This window comes from Triturus cristatus, chromosome 9 (assembly GCF_964204655.1).
Source record: "Triturus cristatus chromosome 9, aTriCri1.1, whole genome shotgun sequence".
Lineage (NCBI taxonomy): Eukaryota > Metazoa > Chordata > Amphibia > Caudata > Salamandridae > Triturus > Triturus cristatus.
This window is the reverse complement of record NC_140592.1, coordinates 1,228,292,318-1,228,308,263: the sequence shown is the minus strand read 5'-3', so window position 1 is coordinate 1,228,308,263 and position 15,946 is coordinate 1,228,292,318. Positions and strand designations below refer to the sequence as shown.

The following is a 15,946-nucleotide window of genomic DNA, read 5'->3' as shown; positions in this document are numbered from 1 at the left end:
GCCATAAATCGAAGTAATCCTATTACAAATATCTATTCAGTGAAACATGGAATCACCCTGTCTTTAACAGAACAGGAACACGTCAATTACCCCTTCGTCTATGATCCCTGTCCCAGTATTAAACACTTGAGGTGCCCTGTCCCCAGCAGCTACTTCCTTCAACCTTAAAAAACAAGGACACTTGTCAGTCTTTCTACCATACTGACGGAAACAACCCTCAAGAGCCTCCCCTTCTCCTCCAGGCGTCCTGCCCTCACAAAGCTCATTTGTATTGGCGATATGCCTTAAGAGAGGTAGGGAAGCATGGGTTGTAAGTTTGGGATGGGGAGCACTAGGACATCATTAACTCTGGCCAAACAAGGCTGCTAGGAAGCTTGAGTTCCCAAAGGCATCAGGGTTTTGGAGAGCTGCCAGGATACAGGAGGACACAATGAAGTTAGGTTTCAGGAAAGAGAGCTCACCTTGACTGCTGACCATAACTAGGTTTGACGCCAGGCGCGCAGTCCAGAGTGACTTTGATTTTACCAACATAGAAGTGATCTCTATTTGGAGTTTCACGAGATAAAGGAAGTCTTTCTTTCCCTCACCAGCGCAGTTGGTGTTGTAATGAGATGAGTTACCTCACTTGGAGTTTATGCATGTGCAGTGTTGTCTCAAGAGGGGAGAAAAGGCCACGGGTGAAAGGATCCCACCTTGGAAATGTATATAACCCACTACAGAGGCTAGTTTAAAACGTGAAATCATTGTACTGTGCAACACCTTACATACATTGATATTCAGTCCCCAAATTACCAGGGAAAGTAAAAATGGTATTACACACTCTTTGAACTCTAAGAACGTTACGTCTGACTCCTTATCCCACCCTTAGCCTCTCGCTGGCCTATCTCTTGCTGCAGAAGGGCTAGTGGAAGGCTACAGAAAGGAATAACAACTCATACGACCAGATGCACTAAAGGATTTCACGGTTGCAAACCTTGTGATTTGCAAAATCATAGGTTTTGCAACCACAAAATGACATCCTTTAATGTACCAAACTCCTTTTGCAAATTGAAAATGCCTTTCTGAATTGCAAAAGGGATTTTGCTACTCACTCCGAATCACAATTAGATGGGGCTGTGAAAGGGGAGCCTCCACCTCACTGCGATTTGCAAGAAGATATATCAGTGTGCCATTGCAGTTGCCAACCGTTGGAAAATTACTGGCTCTTCAAAGGAGATCATAACAGTTAAGGGCATCTGTAACCATGGCATAGCATCCCCTTTGGGAATTTTGTTTGTTGGCTTTGAGGGGACTAGCGCTTGCTCATTTAAGGAATACAGGGTGCTTTTAAAGAAAAGTTTCCCATTAGGGAATGCATACACAGGGATGGTGGTCTGTTGCTCCTTGCAGGTTGATCAATGTTAGTAACCAATCACGGGGGTAGCAAAAAGCGACATAATTAATATTAATTCAGCAGGCCATCCTGCAACCACCTGCAACTCGACATTTTGCATCGCAACCTCTTAGTAGACAGGTTGCATCGTAAAATGAAAGGCAGATCGAAAAAAGTTGTTGTACAGTTTGCACCCACTTTTTGTGACCTGCGTGATGGTACATGCCCTAAGAGTGCTATTGGTGTAGTAAAGGCGGAGCCATGGGTGCCAAGGGACAAACCAGGGATAGCTCCCGTCATGCCATACTACCCCTTATTGATGTCCATACAAACATAAGTGAGTGATACAAAGAAATGCTTCCGGTCTCTGAACCTTCGAGCTATCTCTCGCAGGAATTCAACTTTAAACTATTGATTTTCCCCTACCCTTCCGTTCGAATAGACAAGCGATCAGCAGCAATTATGCCTGTTATGGGGTAGGAATGAAAAAAGCTGTAAATATTTAAATGCTAAAACTTACCTTTTATGTTTTAATCAAATTCACACATTTTTCCTAATAGTTCTATAATTTATTGTATGAAATTTACATCAATCTTTTTGACTTTGTTGCCTCCGTGTGACCGCGATAAGTGTGCCCAGAAGCATACTTTACGTCATGGCATTGCCTTTAATTCCCCCAGCTTGTCAAGGCAAATGTGATCTAACAAGGAAGATGTATGCATGTGGTATGCATTGTGTTAATGCATTAAGAATTAAACGTCTACACTTTTGCTCTTTAATAGTTCGGACTTTTTGTAATATTGCAAAATATGCGTGTTTATTCTGTCCGCCAGTTTAGTCCCCACGTCCTTGCAGTGACTAGAGGATGGCAAAATATTCCGTCAAATATCCAAATATTTTGCAGTGTCTTAAATTCAGTATAAAAAATAATCCTCTGATTTCCCTTTCTTTCTCTCCAAATGTGCGGCAGATAGAAATAATTTTCCCCACTCCCACTCACCATTTCTCTGGATACCAGAAATATCATAATGATCGACTCAATACATACGGTGGACTGGAGCTGAATGCTTTCACACAGAGGCTAGGGATCAGCTCTTAGTGTGTGAATAATGGAAATGGTGAAATGCGGGACTTTTTTCTAGACTGTTCGATGGTCAGTCAGGCATCTGACCAAGTTGTAGGTCGGTCTCTCTCATAAGCCGGTAGGGCTATGTGATTTGTCACAGTTAAGGTATGCTTGACATGTGAATGACTCTTCTATAGACCAATTAGACTCAGAGATTCTGAACAAAAAGATGCTTCCTGCCCCCCTCCATAGGTCAATGAACCTTTGGATTCACATGTCAATTTAGCGCAGTAGACTCCCCCACCTCGCTCTGCGCTTTCACAGACTGTGTCTCACTCAATCTTCTTGTATCTTTTTAACAGGATGACGAAGTGGTCCTTCAGTGTGTCGCTACCATCCAAAGAGAACAACGGAAGTTCTGCCTGGCAGCAGAAGGACTAGGTAACCGCCTATGCTACCTGGAACCAACATCAGAAGCTAAGGTAAGAGTGTTCACTCCAGGGTTTGCAGAACAGTTCATGCCAATGCTGCTACCAAGCTTCATTTCATTGTGGTAAGGGATGGAAATAGCTCTGTCTCATTAACCCATGAAATGTACTTGTTCACAACTTTTTTCTTTTCTCCTTCCACCTAGTGTTCCTCTTTCTTTTCTTTCCTAACTCCTTTTGATTTTCTAAGTGTGCCCATTTTGTGTTGTGACCTCGCCCCCTTCACCTCATAAATGTCCATTGTCCTATTCATACCATAGCGCCAAGCATAGCCCGAGGTCCTTCACTTTCACGATTTAATGGTCTATGAGTGAACGTTCCTACCAAGATTCAGTGAACATTGTCTTGGTGTTAACCACTCTTGAGATAAAACCATTCTTAAGAGTATTTTAGTTCAAGTCAAAAACGCCACTTCTATGCTTTCCACGAGAGCTAGATAGAGGCACCATCTGTTCATGTTTCAAATGCCTGGGGGGCTAGCTCAGACCCTTCCTAAATGAAACATGCAACAATGTTAAAAGCAGTCTGCCTAATTTTTGATCTCATTGCTGCGGTTTGTTGATTAATATTTTGGATTATATCCATGCAAAATGTTACTAAAAGGAAGATAGAAAAACCTGCTGACTCACATCTCTTTCAAAATCAGCAGCCTGTGTGAAAACATGAGAGCAGCATTAATTGTCAGTTCGGCATCAGTTTTTATCCTCTGTCAATGAACATAGAGATGATTCTCTTGGCAGGTCATTGTAACTGAGGAGATAAGATGCTTCTTCATAATAGCAGTCGAATTTATGAAAATATGATATGGCTGTATACTAGTGTAAGATGTAATAACCCACTGAGCTGGGGCTAAGAATATTGAATTTACAATGTCTCATTAGACTAATGTTAGAAAATTGAAGATTTGGTGGTTAGGTGCAGAGGTGATAGGAATGTTGAATATATCTTGGCCATATGCTAATTATTTGACTGTGGTTAATGTAAGGGGGTATGGTTATGGTATGTTATGTGTATTTTTAAGCGTACTATCATCTGTGAGGATATCCTGGTGCTAAGCAAGTGTGATAGCCTCGCTTTATAGGGTGCAGGATGGGGTTAGTCAAAGAGCCAGGTGTTCAGCTTATTGTAGGACTCAAGGAGTGAAGAGGAGGATCTGATGTGAAATAGGAGGTTGTTCCAAGATTTTAGAGTGATGTAAGAGAAAGCTAGACCCCCGGCTCTAATTTTTTGTATGCGAGTAATGTGTGCGAGTAGGAGCCCAGGTGAGGAGAGGTGTCTGGATGTTTAGTGGAAGGAGATGTGACTGTACAGGTAATATGGGCCTGTGTTGTGCAGCGCTTTTTATGGGTGGGCACGGAGTTTGAATTGAGTGCGTTTGTATATTGAAAGGCCAGTAAACCTCTCCGAGGTGTGGTGTAACTTGTGTCCTGAGTGAATGGTTGAGGATGAGTCTGGCTGCCGCATTCTGGATGGGTTGTAGTTTTCTGGTGAGTTGCTTTGTGATTTTGGCCCATATACAGTTCCCATAGTCTAGATTGCTGGTGACAAAGGCGTGGATGACGGTTTTTATGGTGTTGCTCTGGATCCATTTAAAGGTCTTCTTCAATATTCTCGGGGTGAGGATGCAGGATGTTGTGACAGTGTTGACTTGCAGGGTCATGCCCAGTTTCTTGTTAGTGACGATCCTGAGGTTGCTGGTGTGGCTGCTGGGAATGGGTTTTGGTCCGAGGTCAGTGGGCCACCAGGTGGCGTGAAGAGCCCTACATCTATCTTTCCGGTGTTGAGCTTAAGACAAATGAATTTCATCCAGGTGGCTACTTCGATCATGCAAGTGGTGAACTTGTTCCCCGTGCTTGGAGAACAAGTCTGGGAGGGACAGTATGAGTAGCAGCATAAAAGGATGCTGGTGTCCTGGGCGTGGATGATGTTGGCCAGTGGGGTTATGTATACACTGAAGAAGTTAGAGCTGAGGGGTGAACCATGAGGCAATCCGCAAATCAGTTTTGGGGCTTCTGAGGTGTGCGACGTTAGGCAACTGTCTGTTCTTTCTGTCAAGAAGGATCAGATTCAGCAGAGGGCTGGTCCTTGAGTGCTAATCTCATGTAGGCATCTGATGAGGATGTAGTGTGAAACTGTGTCACAATCTGTCTAGAGTTCCACCCTCTCTCTGTCAAGGATCATGGGGATGTCACCTGTTGCAGCGATGAGTGCTCTTTCCATACTATGGTTGGGTTGAATCTGGGCTATGTGGCATTGAGGAGCTAGTGGTTGACAATGTGGTCACGTGTTGATGAGCGTCCATGAGGCCGGGTATGGTAGGAGGGAGATTGGACTGTAGTTGATGAGTTTGGCTGGGTCCACTGATGTTTTCTCGAGAAGGGCAATGACAGTGGCTTCTTTCCAGGTTTCACGGAAGGTGGCAAAGCTCATAGAGGTGTTAAGGATGTGAGTGAGAGTTTTGGTGATGTTGGTGAGTCCCTTGCTGAAGGCCTGGTGTGGTCATGGGTCTGTCAGGGAACTATGTGGATAGGCATCATGGTGATGGCTGTCTCATCTGTGGTGATGGCGGGCCACACGTTCAGGGCTTGTTCTTCAGCCAAGAGGGGAAACTTGCTATGAATTCTGTAGAGTTTGGTTGAGGATCGAAGTTGCCATATATGGCTGTGATCGTATTACAGAACAATTCTGAAAACTTGTTGGAGAGACCTTACTGGGGGTGATGTTGCTGGAGCTAGCTGTAAGTGGGATGAAATCTTTTACAATGGTGAAAATTTATTTGGTGTTAAGGCTGGCATCAGTGAATATGGTCTGTGAGTTCTGTGCTTTTAGTGTTATAGATTTGTTGGTGGTAGTCTCAGAGCATCTCAACCAAAATATTGACTGACAGATATTTTGTGTCCTAAATATATAGCCCCTTTCTAGTTAATAATAGAAAATCTACATTCAAAAGGATGATATTTTTGCAAACATTATTTCGTACACATTAGTTCTGTCAGACTATATATTTTACAAAGAGTAATCTGATATATAACCTATGGATGATATCCAGTCCATTGATGTGAATGAAGGTATGCTGGTTCTTAGACTCTACTGGTTATAGTTAACATGGTTCTCTTGGTTAGTACTGAGGAGAACATCAACCTCTAAGGTAGAAGAAGCAGAACTCAAGTTACAATCTTAAATAATAGAAGAATAAAGAATTGGTATGTCACAAAATGACGTTGTGTAGAGTTCACAAGGCTAGGGAGAGAAGATATGAAGGTAACACGCATTTCTAAGATGATGAAAGGAAAACTTAATATAGAGGGCGTGGTAACAAGAAACTCACATTTAATGACTCTCGTTTAAGGATGGGAGGCACAAGTTAGGCTGGGCATTCGCTATAGTCTTATTTCACTTTAGATAGATGTATAGCTCAAAAAGCAAGCAACACATTACAGAGTGGATCTCTAGCCTACATATAGAAAATAAGCAAATAAATGTGTATGTATCAAAAGGGGCGTCATCTCATTGCATAATCTGGTAACTGTGTTTGTATTACTGTCCATCCAATCTTATGTCCTTAAGCAAGGCGCTGACGCTCACGGATTTGCTCAGTGCACTATCTTATTCCATTGTGCTGACAAACACTAGGCACACCAGTGAAAATAAATGTGCCCAATAACACATGTAATTTAGAGCAGTAGCACTAATAAACACTCTTTCACACGTTTATTAGTAAAGTGAAAAGGTCAAATTCAAGTTTATTACAACAGTACAGCAAATGTGACACGAGAAAAACGTTTACTGCCTCACAGACTGCAGACATCAGTTACTTTACACAGCAGAACAACTCTCGTAATAGTCACACTATCTCTTGAGTGCGATTGACCCTTATTGCACAGTTCAACTTCCTGCATCCTGGTTTTGATTATGTACATTTGTTAAAACAAATTCACAAGGCAAATACCATGGCATAAACTCTATGTACTCTGTGCAATGGTTTACAATTGTTGAGCGAGGAGAGTCATCAAGACTCCTCAAGGCTTCACCCAGCGGTGGCTCGCCGAGGCAGTGCTGCGAGGCGGTGAGGCGGGGCGGGGGAGGGGCAGGGTGGTTGGGTAGTAAACTCCGATATACGGCGGAACGGAGTTAAGTAAATAAATAAATAATAAAACAATTTACATTGTGCCCGCTGAATCACCGGGTTGGCATTGAGCACACACAATGTAAATTGTTTTATTTATTTATTTACTTAACTTCGTTCTGCCGTATGTGTAAGTTTACTACCCCCCCCCCACCCCGCCCCTCCCCCACCCCACCAGGCACAGCACTCTTTCGGCGAGCCGCCACTGGCTTCACTCACCTCTTGTAGGTTACGGTCCCTCCCCCACTCAATAGTGGTAGTAAATAATTATTAGCTGCCTGTCGGAAGACCCAGAGTCTATTCTTCTTAACGCAAAGGAAAGTAACACATGTTCTTAAGTAGGCGCCCTTCAGTGAACTGGTGTTCAGTTGCACAGACCCACACCTCCAACTGCTAGCATCTGCACGACACACACAACCCAGTCTCACACTACATCATTTGAGTGGAGCACAGCACTCAAAACTGACGTTATTCAAATTGCCTCAAATCCACCTGGCTCACCCAATAAACAATATATTCTGAAACTCATTGTTTTCCAGTGATTCGTTGTCACCTCTTGTGTTTATTTTTTCAAAGGTTTACAAATACATGGATTGTGCTTTAAACGTTTTCCCTTAATGTTTAAAAGATTTACTGCCAGGTTTGCGTTCACAGACAAGTTGATACATGTATATGTCTAGTTTCGATAATACAAAAATTGTTTACATATATGTACAATGTTATATGTAATAAAGACTGTACCTCAGCTTTTGCGGAAATTCTGACTTTTTACAAAGATATTATAGTGATGTGATGCCACTTCATGTGCGGTCACTTTACATTACTGCATATGATGTCCTCTTATATCCTAATTAGCCCTCCCCCACAATTATTTTTTTTAGGAATTGAGAATATGAATAAACCTAAACTGAGAGGCTTTCATCCACAGCTCTCCACAGGGTTACCATCCACCTGGATGTAGGCCAGAATGGTCCTATTTACTGTGCTGAATCCAGTCACCTGTATTTCAGCTGTTTTCTTTTTTCCCCTTAGACCAGAGGTCTTCAAGCTTTTTTACTCTGAGCCCCCCATAGCAAAATGTTTTGAGGTCAGGCCCCCCTCCAAAACTTTATGACAAGGATTAGGGGAGCGGGAGGGACATGGCTGCGTGCAGGGAGCGGGGCTTATGACATGATTTCAGGAATACTTTTTCTATAGCTTATGAACTGCACCAAATATGAGACTTATAAAACAGCAAATGCATCAAACAAAACATATATCCCAAACAAACTGCTCCCCATAATTGGGGTGTTGTGAGCCCCTCACACTCTGACCCCAATGCAACTATACCTGCTGCATTAATGATAACTTCAGTTGTGAGTAGCAGGCTATCTCCTTTGCCTTTTTTACCTCTTCCCCTCCATGATGGATCATCACCTCTGTCCTAATGCTTGAAAGGCCAATAAGCTCTGATGCCTCTTTTTTTAAAGGTAGACAGTCATAATTGTGATGCAGTGGGCCACCGAAATCCCTGGGCCACAGTCCTAATGCATCTGCTTCTTTATGATAACCAGCAGTGGCCACTTACACACTTGGCAGCAGTACCAGCTTCACTAATGAATGTCCCTTTTAAAAAAACAAAAACACTTATATTGTCCCCTTCTTTGGGGTATCTCTCTGAAGAAGCGGTCTCTGGCCATTTGTAAACATAAAAATGAGTCCGCATACAGTGCTCCCTATTCTGGGCCTTCTCTTTGACAATATCTATGAATCTCGCTCCTTTCCTCTGTCTCCTAGACCATTACTGTGAGGCTCCAAGGATCGAGAGGATTAGGGCTCTGCATCTGAATGCAACCCTGCTGGCCTCCTACCTGCCACCCCATGGTCTCAGGTTTCACAAAAAAACTGCCCCTGAATGGTTAATACTGACTTTGAGATGCCTCTGCCTGAAATCGAAGTGTGGGTGGTAGTGCAGAAAGTTAAAAAAGAAACCATGGAATTATGAGTTTCTGCAGCAGCAGCAGCGTTTTCCACATAATTATCAGTGTACTGCATTTGCTACATAATCTGCAGATTTCAACAACAAAAACTTGATTCTAGCTCAAACGGAACAAAAGTTACTTAAAGCGTGACAAAGTGTTCCGGAGCAGTGGAAGGCCCTTTGCAAAGATTGACTGGTAATCTTGTAGTTGCTTACTGCTGTATTTGGGTGCTACATTGGTACTAATGAGGTGAAATATTTCCCCTGACAGCGTTACCGTGAGCTAAAATGATAAAATAATGAAGTCATGCTAACCACAAAATGTGGCGCATTGTGCCGCATAATTTACCTTTACTTGCTGCATAATTTAGTCAAACCTGCCGCATAATGTTGTCCTCTTCTGCTGAATAAGTCCAGTGGCTTTGCTTAAAGCTTTATGGTGGTAAAGATCTATTCTTTTTAAGAAGTAATGTAAAGGAATTATCAGCTGGGATCTGGAATAGTGGAGACACTTACAAAAATGTCTGCATTAGATACAGTTTGATTACTTATTACTAAAAAGTATGTTTTGTACGAACTTGTATTTATCTCAATCACTGCATCATGTTGCAGCAGCCTAGCTTAGAGTATGTAAATACTGTTTTAAAATAATGACTTACATATTCACAGTGCTCTATGCCACAGGCTGGGACCTCATAGCATTATAAATAGGGCCACTGGAATTATGCGGCAGGAGAAGGCCAAATTATGCAGCATGGTTGACTAAATTCTGCAGCAAGCAAAGGCGAATTATGCTGCATATTTTGTGAAAGCATTACTGCACTATTTTGCTATTTTTACACTTAACATTGTCCTGGCCTTTATTGCCCCTCATAAGTACCACATTAACACCCACATATAGCAATAAGCAACAGAAATGGGACCAGTCAACTTTTAGAAAGGGCCTTCCACTGTGAGGTGTTGCTGCATTTTTTAATCTGCAAATTATGCAGCAGACGATGGATTATGTGGCAAATGTGGGAAAACCATAACTATGCGCTGAGAGTGCAGGGTGAGCGTGTAAGTGAAGGGTGAGAATGAGGAGTGAGTTGTCTCAATGCGGGTGAATTCCCAGACACTTGAAGTTAATCAGCATGTTATTGACGGGGTGCAGGGTTTCAGATATAAGTTAAACTATTGCTACTATGGAATTAATCAGGGAATCGAGGGTGAAGGAAATAAATAATGTGCTGATCCTGCAACAAACTTCCAGTTTTATGATTAGGATTGCCAGCTCATTATTTTGATGTTGCAGACGGTACAAAAATAAACAGTCACCTAAAGCCCTATTTTCAGCACTTATCTGTGCGTACTTCGAAAAGCAAAAAATGTGTTCTAGGGCTGCCTGAATGTTTCATGACTGAAAATAAAAGGAACAGACAGACAGTTTGTAGGAGAGTAGGGTCTGCTTTCTATGTTCACCCCCACTTTTTGCTTTTGCTTTACTGGTTTTCGACTTAGATGTGGCTGTGGGCCTGCTAATCAGACCCACAGCCCTGCTGTTCTCTCTCTAAATTAATACTATGTACTTTAGGTGCATAACCCATTTGGATAGGATCACCTTATTGGCCCCTGTACAGTGTACCCTAGGTACCCAGGGCATAGGTGTACCCTAGGCCTACCAGGGGCTGCAGCATGTATTATGCCACCCCTGGCCTTCCATTTTGACACAACTGGCTGATCACTCAGCTGGGGCAAGGTCGTGTAATCACCCCTTGCTTAGGTGTAGTATTCCTATACCTAACTTACATATAGACACATGTGTACCTATCAGTCACTCCTATGGCAGGCCTTAACAATCCTGGAGGCAGAGTGCTTGGTAACATGTGAGATGGTGCTCTAGCATGAGCTGAGCCTGTCTGCAGCTTTCGGAACCTTGTCCTTATAGCTGTTCTATGATATAGCCTACCATATACTCTTAAAGTGCCTTATAATCTTAGACGGTTATGGTAACTATGGTTTGGCTTTATCGAAACATGTCGTGTAAGGTGTCTAACACTGTGGAATAATACCCCCATGCCATTTCTGGACATGAGAATATTATTCCCCCCTTCTAGAGGGAAAGACATGTTAAAATCATACTTCAACTGTTAGCCTCTGACCAAAGCCTCAGCATCACAAAATGGATGCTGCTGCCACGACACAAGTCTGACCTCCTGCAGCTGGGAGTGATCCCAGCCAGGGAGGCCTGGACAATAGGTTTCCTGCTTGGGGAGGTGCTAGCACCTCCCCAGACAGCCTTTAGTGTATTGGGGCAGGGTGGGCTGAAAGGAATGAGACATGCCTGGGGCACACAAGGTGTTCCTTGCATAGTCCAGTTCAAACCGGCGCTGGGGCACTCCAGCCCCAGCTCTGGCGCGAAACTGGACAAAGGGAAGTGGGTGTAGCCACCTCCTCCCAGGTCCCACCCATAAGGCGTGACCTAGCAGGTATCCCAGCCCCCCAGATTAGTATAAGAGTGGGAGTTGGGCCTCAAGACTTTAGATTATCCTGAACCTGCAAAACTGAACAGAAACTCTGGACCTTCGACATTCGACGAAAGAAGAAGACTGAAGAATCTCCCTTGTAGCCAAGGAGTGGCTACCCTGTGCAAACAGGCACCATCAAGAGACTACCCTTTGCTTTGCCCACGTTCTACGAGGAACCGACTGCAGAGCCTGACCAGAGGCTTGACTTCCAGACTTCTCCGACCCTGATCCACAGCTACAGCAGAGCTGAGATCCGTGGAGGCGACGAGCGACGTGGGACCGGCTACCTGGAAAAAGTGGCTAGTAACTTAAAGCGCAGCTTCTGAGGTACCCTCGAAGTTGTGCACCGGGGATTGAGAAGCCCCAACCCCAAGCACCATCTGCACCGAAGATCAGCCCCCCACACTCCACGAGTCCTGCGTGGGGCCCTTCAGCATTTTCCTGCTTGCCGCTTCTGTCCGGTTGCTTGCCCGCTGGCTAGTGGCCTTTGTGACGACGCACCCTGAAATCTTCTGCGCTGGTTTGGCTCCTCCAGACTGGCTCCCGCTTCTCTGCAAAGAAGAAGCACCCCAGACCTTCCTGGTCTGCACCAGAAGCAAGTCCTTCGTTCTTCGTGGGTTCCGCTTGCCAAGGCTTGGTGAGTCCTAGTCCAACTTCGACGCCGCCGACAGCAAGAGCCTTTGTGGGACAGCTCGCCTCCTGGTCCTGGTCGTCCTCGACGCTTCCTGGTCCTCCTGGCTGCAGCGACAAGCTTCACCTTCACCTGCAATCTTCACGACATCGCCTGGTTCCTTCCTGGTTCCACGTGGTCACTGGCTAGTGACCTTGACTCTGTCCCTTCTGCTTGCAGGTTTCTTCTCTTCTTGATCCCAGCCTTTGGATCCACCGGACACTCTTCACTGACTGCCTGTCAGCATCTTTCTTCAGGCATCCATAGGAGTCGACGACGAAAACGACGCATCTTCACCCCTATGCACCCGCAGCCTGTGGGCTAGGTAACTTGGGTACTCCGGTGCTCATCAGGATAGTGACTATCCTAGTGTCTAGTTTTCAAGTCTCAACTTCCTAGCTACTCCGGAAGTGTCCTAAATCTACCGTTTTCTAAACTGTACTATTGCTATTGACTTTTACGCATTACGCGTGAGTGTTTCCACTCTGCACACGAATCCCGTGGGCCTCCCACTTCCTAACTAACGCTAGTGTAGTGTAGCCCCAGCGATTCCCTAGGCCTAGGCCTATTCTATTTCCGTGACAGTGGTTCTTATACCACTTACTTAGTATATGGTTTGCGTGGCCCCTAGGGCCTAACTGTATTACTTACCTGTGTGACTTAATGTATGCTTAAATAAGACTGTGTTGTACTTACCTCTAATCTCATAAAGAGTGCTGAGGGTTTGACTAGAATAAATACACTTTATTTTATATATATATCTGTTGTGGTGTCCTTTCATTTGGTATTCAAGGGATTATATATGGTATCACAGCTGGCTTCACATGCCATTCAGAGTTTAGCCTAAGACTGCTCTTGTCCATGCTACCACTAGGATAGCTGGTCTATAAGGTTGACTTTACAACCAATCACCATAAGGGTATTTGGACTGATATAAGGTGTACACTAGAACTAGTGACATCATACATCAGGCCAACTTCTCACATTGGTGAGCAGCGGTTGGGATCTGAGCTTGCTGTTGTAATACCATTGTAATCTTGAGATACTAAATTGAAAGATCACACAGATATTGTCTAGGTACATATAACATAGATTATAATACTTAAGTCCTACTGGACTTTGTAGTTGTAGATTGAAGGGAGTAACACACCCTGACTACAACTACTAGAGAGGTTTAGTAGATACAACTAGTGTAGGTAGGTGCACACACCACACCCTCACTAGATCATGTCTCTGAGAGGAGATCAAGTAGATGCTCCCTCAGGAGGATCAGGTCTGCAAAAGACCCCCTCTAGATATGATACCTTAACATTCCAGGAGATGAGACACTTGTGTACCTCCAGAGGAATAAAACAGGGTGCAAACCCTACCCTCCTTCAGTTAAGACAACTCCTAGAGGAGTATGACATTATTAGGGCATCTCAGGCAGGTACCCTAGGTACAGAGGAGGGTCTACCCACCACAGAGGAGTCAGAGGAGACTTCAGATGAAGAGGTAGACAGCCAGGGCCAAGTAGGAAGACTTAGCCAGGCTAACCTAAGCTTACATGGGAGTTTGCATGGGGTCCCCCCTTACAGACCCCCAAGTAGGCTTACACAGAGAAGCAGGAGGGACAGATCCCCTTCAAGGGAATCCATCCACTCCCATGTCTCTAACATCTCTAATGCTTCCTCTCACAGGGGAATGACTTCCCCTGAGAGAAAGGAGCATGAAGCCAGAATGAGGGAAGCTAATCTGAGGATTCAGAGGGAAGAACTTGCCCTTGCCAAAGAGAAGCTTGCTCTGGCTAGAGAACAAAAGTTGAGTGGGTCAGAACCCACTGGTGGCAGCAATATCCCTAAGGATAGAGACAGGCACTATGATAATAGAAACCTGAGCAAGATTGTCCCTCCCTACAAGTGTGGGGATGACATCCACAAATGGATAACTGCTTTGGAGAGAGCTTGCAAAGTACAGCAGGTACCCCAAAGTCAGTGGGCAGCTATCTTGTGGCTCTCCTTCTCTGAGAAAGGCAGAGACAAGCTCCTCACAGTTAGTGATGAGGATGCAGATAATTACACTGTCCTGAAGAGTGCTCTGATTGATGGGTTTGGCCTAACCACTGAACAATACAGGTTGTTGTTCAGGGATACCCAGAAGACACAGACTCAGGACTGGACTGACTTTGTAGATTGTGCCACTAAGGCTCTGGAAGGCTGGCTAATGAGAAGTAAGGTTAAGGACTATACAGGATTGTATAATTTGATCATGAGAGAGCAAATACTTAACAACTGTCAAAACCAGCTATTGCATCAACACCTGATTGATTCTGATCTGACTTCTCCCCAAGAATTGGGAAAGAAGGCAGATAGATGGGTCAGGACTAGAGTTAAGCAGAAAAACCAGAACCAGGGCGGTGATCAGAAAAAGGCAGACCAGAAGGGTAATGAGCAGAAACAAAAAGACCAGAAGTCTTCACCAGGCCCCCAAAAGGCTCAGGGGGAGGGTGGTCCCAAAAAGGATAAAAAGAAAGATGGCCAAAAGAAACCATGGTGCAACTATTGTAAGTCCAACTCACATTGGTTTAGTGAGTGCACCAAAAAGGATAAGCCCCCAGCCACCATTGCCCCTAAGGCAACTGTACCCCCTAGTTCAGCTGTAAGTGGTGGTTCCCAGCAAAAGGGTGTAGTAGGGTTAACCCTGGGAACTGAGGAGGATTCTGGCCTAGTCAGAGTACCTACTCAGGCTGTTCTGATCTGTGATGGGGACTTAGCTTTGTCCTCTACTGTAGGCCCCAGTAACCTGGGCAAGTACAGACAGACACTTTTTATCAACCAAAGAATGGCTCAGGCCTACAGGGACACTGGAGCTAGTGTCACAATGGTGACACCTGCTTTTGTGGACCCTGGACAGATCATACTAGGTGAGAATTACCTAGTGACCAACGCTAGCAATGCCACTACCTCCCATAGTGTGGCTATTGTTAACTTCTCCTGGGGAGGGGTAACTGGCCTCAAGAAAGTTGTTGTTAGTTCAGACCTTCCTGTAGAGTGTTTACTGGGCAATGATCTTGAAACTTCAGTTTGGTCTGAAGTGGAGTATAGGACCCATGCAGAAATGCTGGGGATAGATGCACATGTCCTTGCTGTGACCAGGTCACAGGCCAAAAAGTGCACCACTGAACAAGTGCTGGATCCTGAAACCATGGACCAGTCACAACCCAAGAGAAAGAGCAGTAGGGTTAAGGCTGTGCCTTCCCCCCTGCCTCAGGTGGTGGATCAGCCCTCCCAGGAGGATGATTCTGAGAGCCCTGAAGGAACTGTCCTAGAAGAACTTGAACCTGATCAGGTTGAGTTTCTTGGGACAGGGGGACCTTCAAGGGCAGATCTGAGGCAGGCTCAATTAGACTGCCCCTCTCTTGAACCCCTCAGACAGCTGGCTGCTGCTGAGGCTGCAGGGAATGCTCAAGGTACCCATAGAGTGTATTGGGATGAAGGGCTACTGTATTCAGAGGCTAGAGACCCCAAGCCTGGTGCATCCAGGAGGTTGGTCATACCACTGAAGTTCAGAGGCTTCCTTCTAACCTTGGCCCATGATATTCCCCTTGCAGGACATTTAGGCCAGAACAAGACTTGGGACAGGCTTGTCCCTCACTTTCACTGGCCCCATATGTCAGAAGATACTAAGGAGTTTTGTCGCTCCTGTGTCACCTGCCAAGCCAGTGGCAAATCAGGTGGCACCACAAAGGCCCCCCTCATACCACTACCTGTGGTGGGGG

At 44.8% G+C, this 15,946-nt stretch overlaps 1 protein-coding gene across 4 annotated transcripts in view; it reads left to right on the top strand.

Moving 5' to 3' along the window:
• The window catches only part of RYR3 (ryanodine receptor 3), a 2,047,168-nt gene that overhangs the window by 292,216 nt on the left and 1,739,006 nt on the right, over window positions 1-15,946 (top strand). For all 4 annotated transcript variants that reach the window (XM_085627314.1, XM_085627313.1, XM_085627312.1 and 1 more), the window contains exon 2: window positions 2,801-2,920. In XM_085627314.1, coding sequence (XP_085483440.1) covers window positions 2,801-2,920 — 120 coding nt within the window. The remainder of the gene's footprint in view (window positions 1-2,800; window positions 2,921-15,946) is intronic.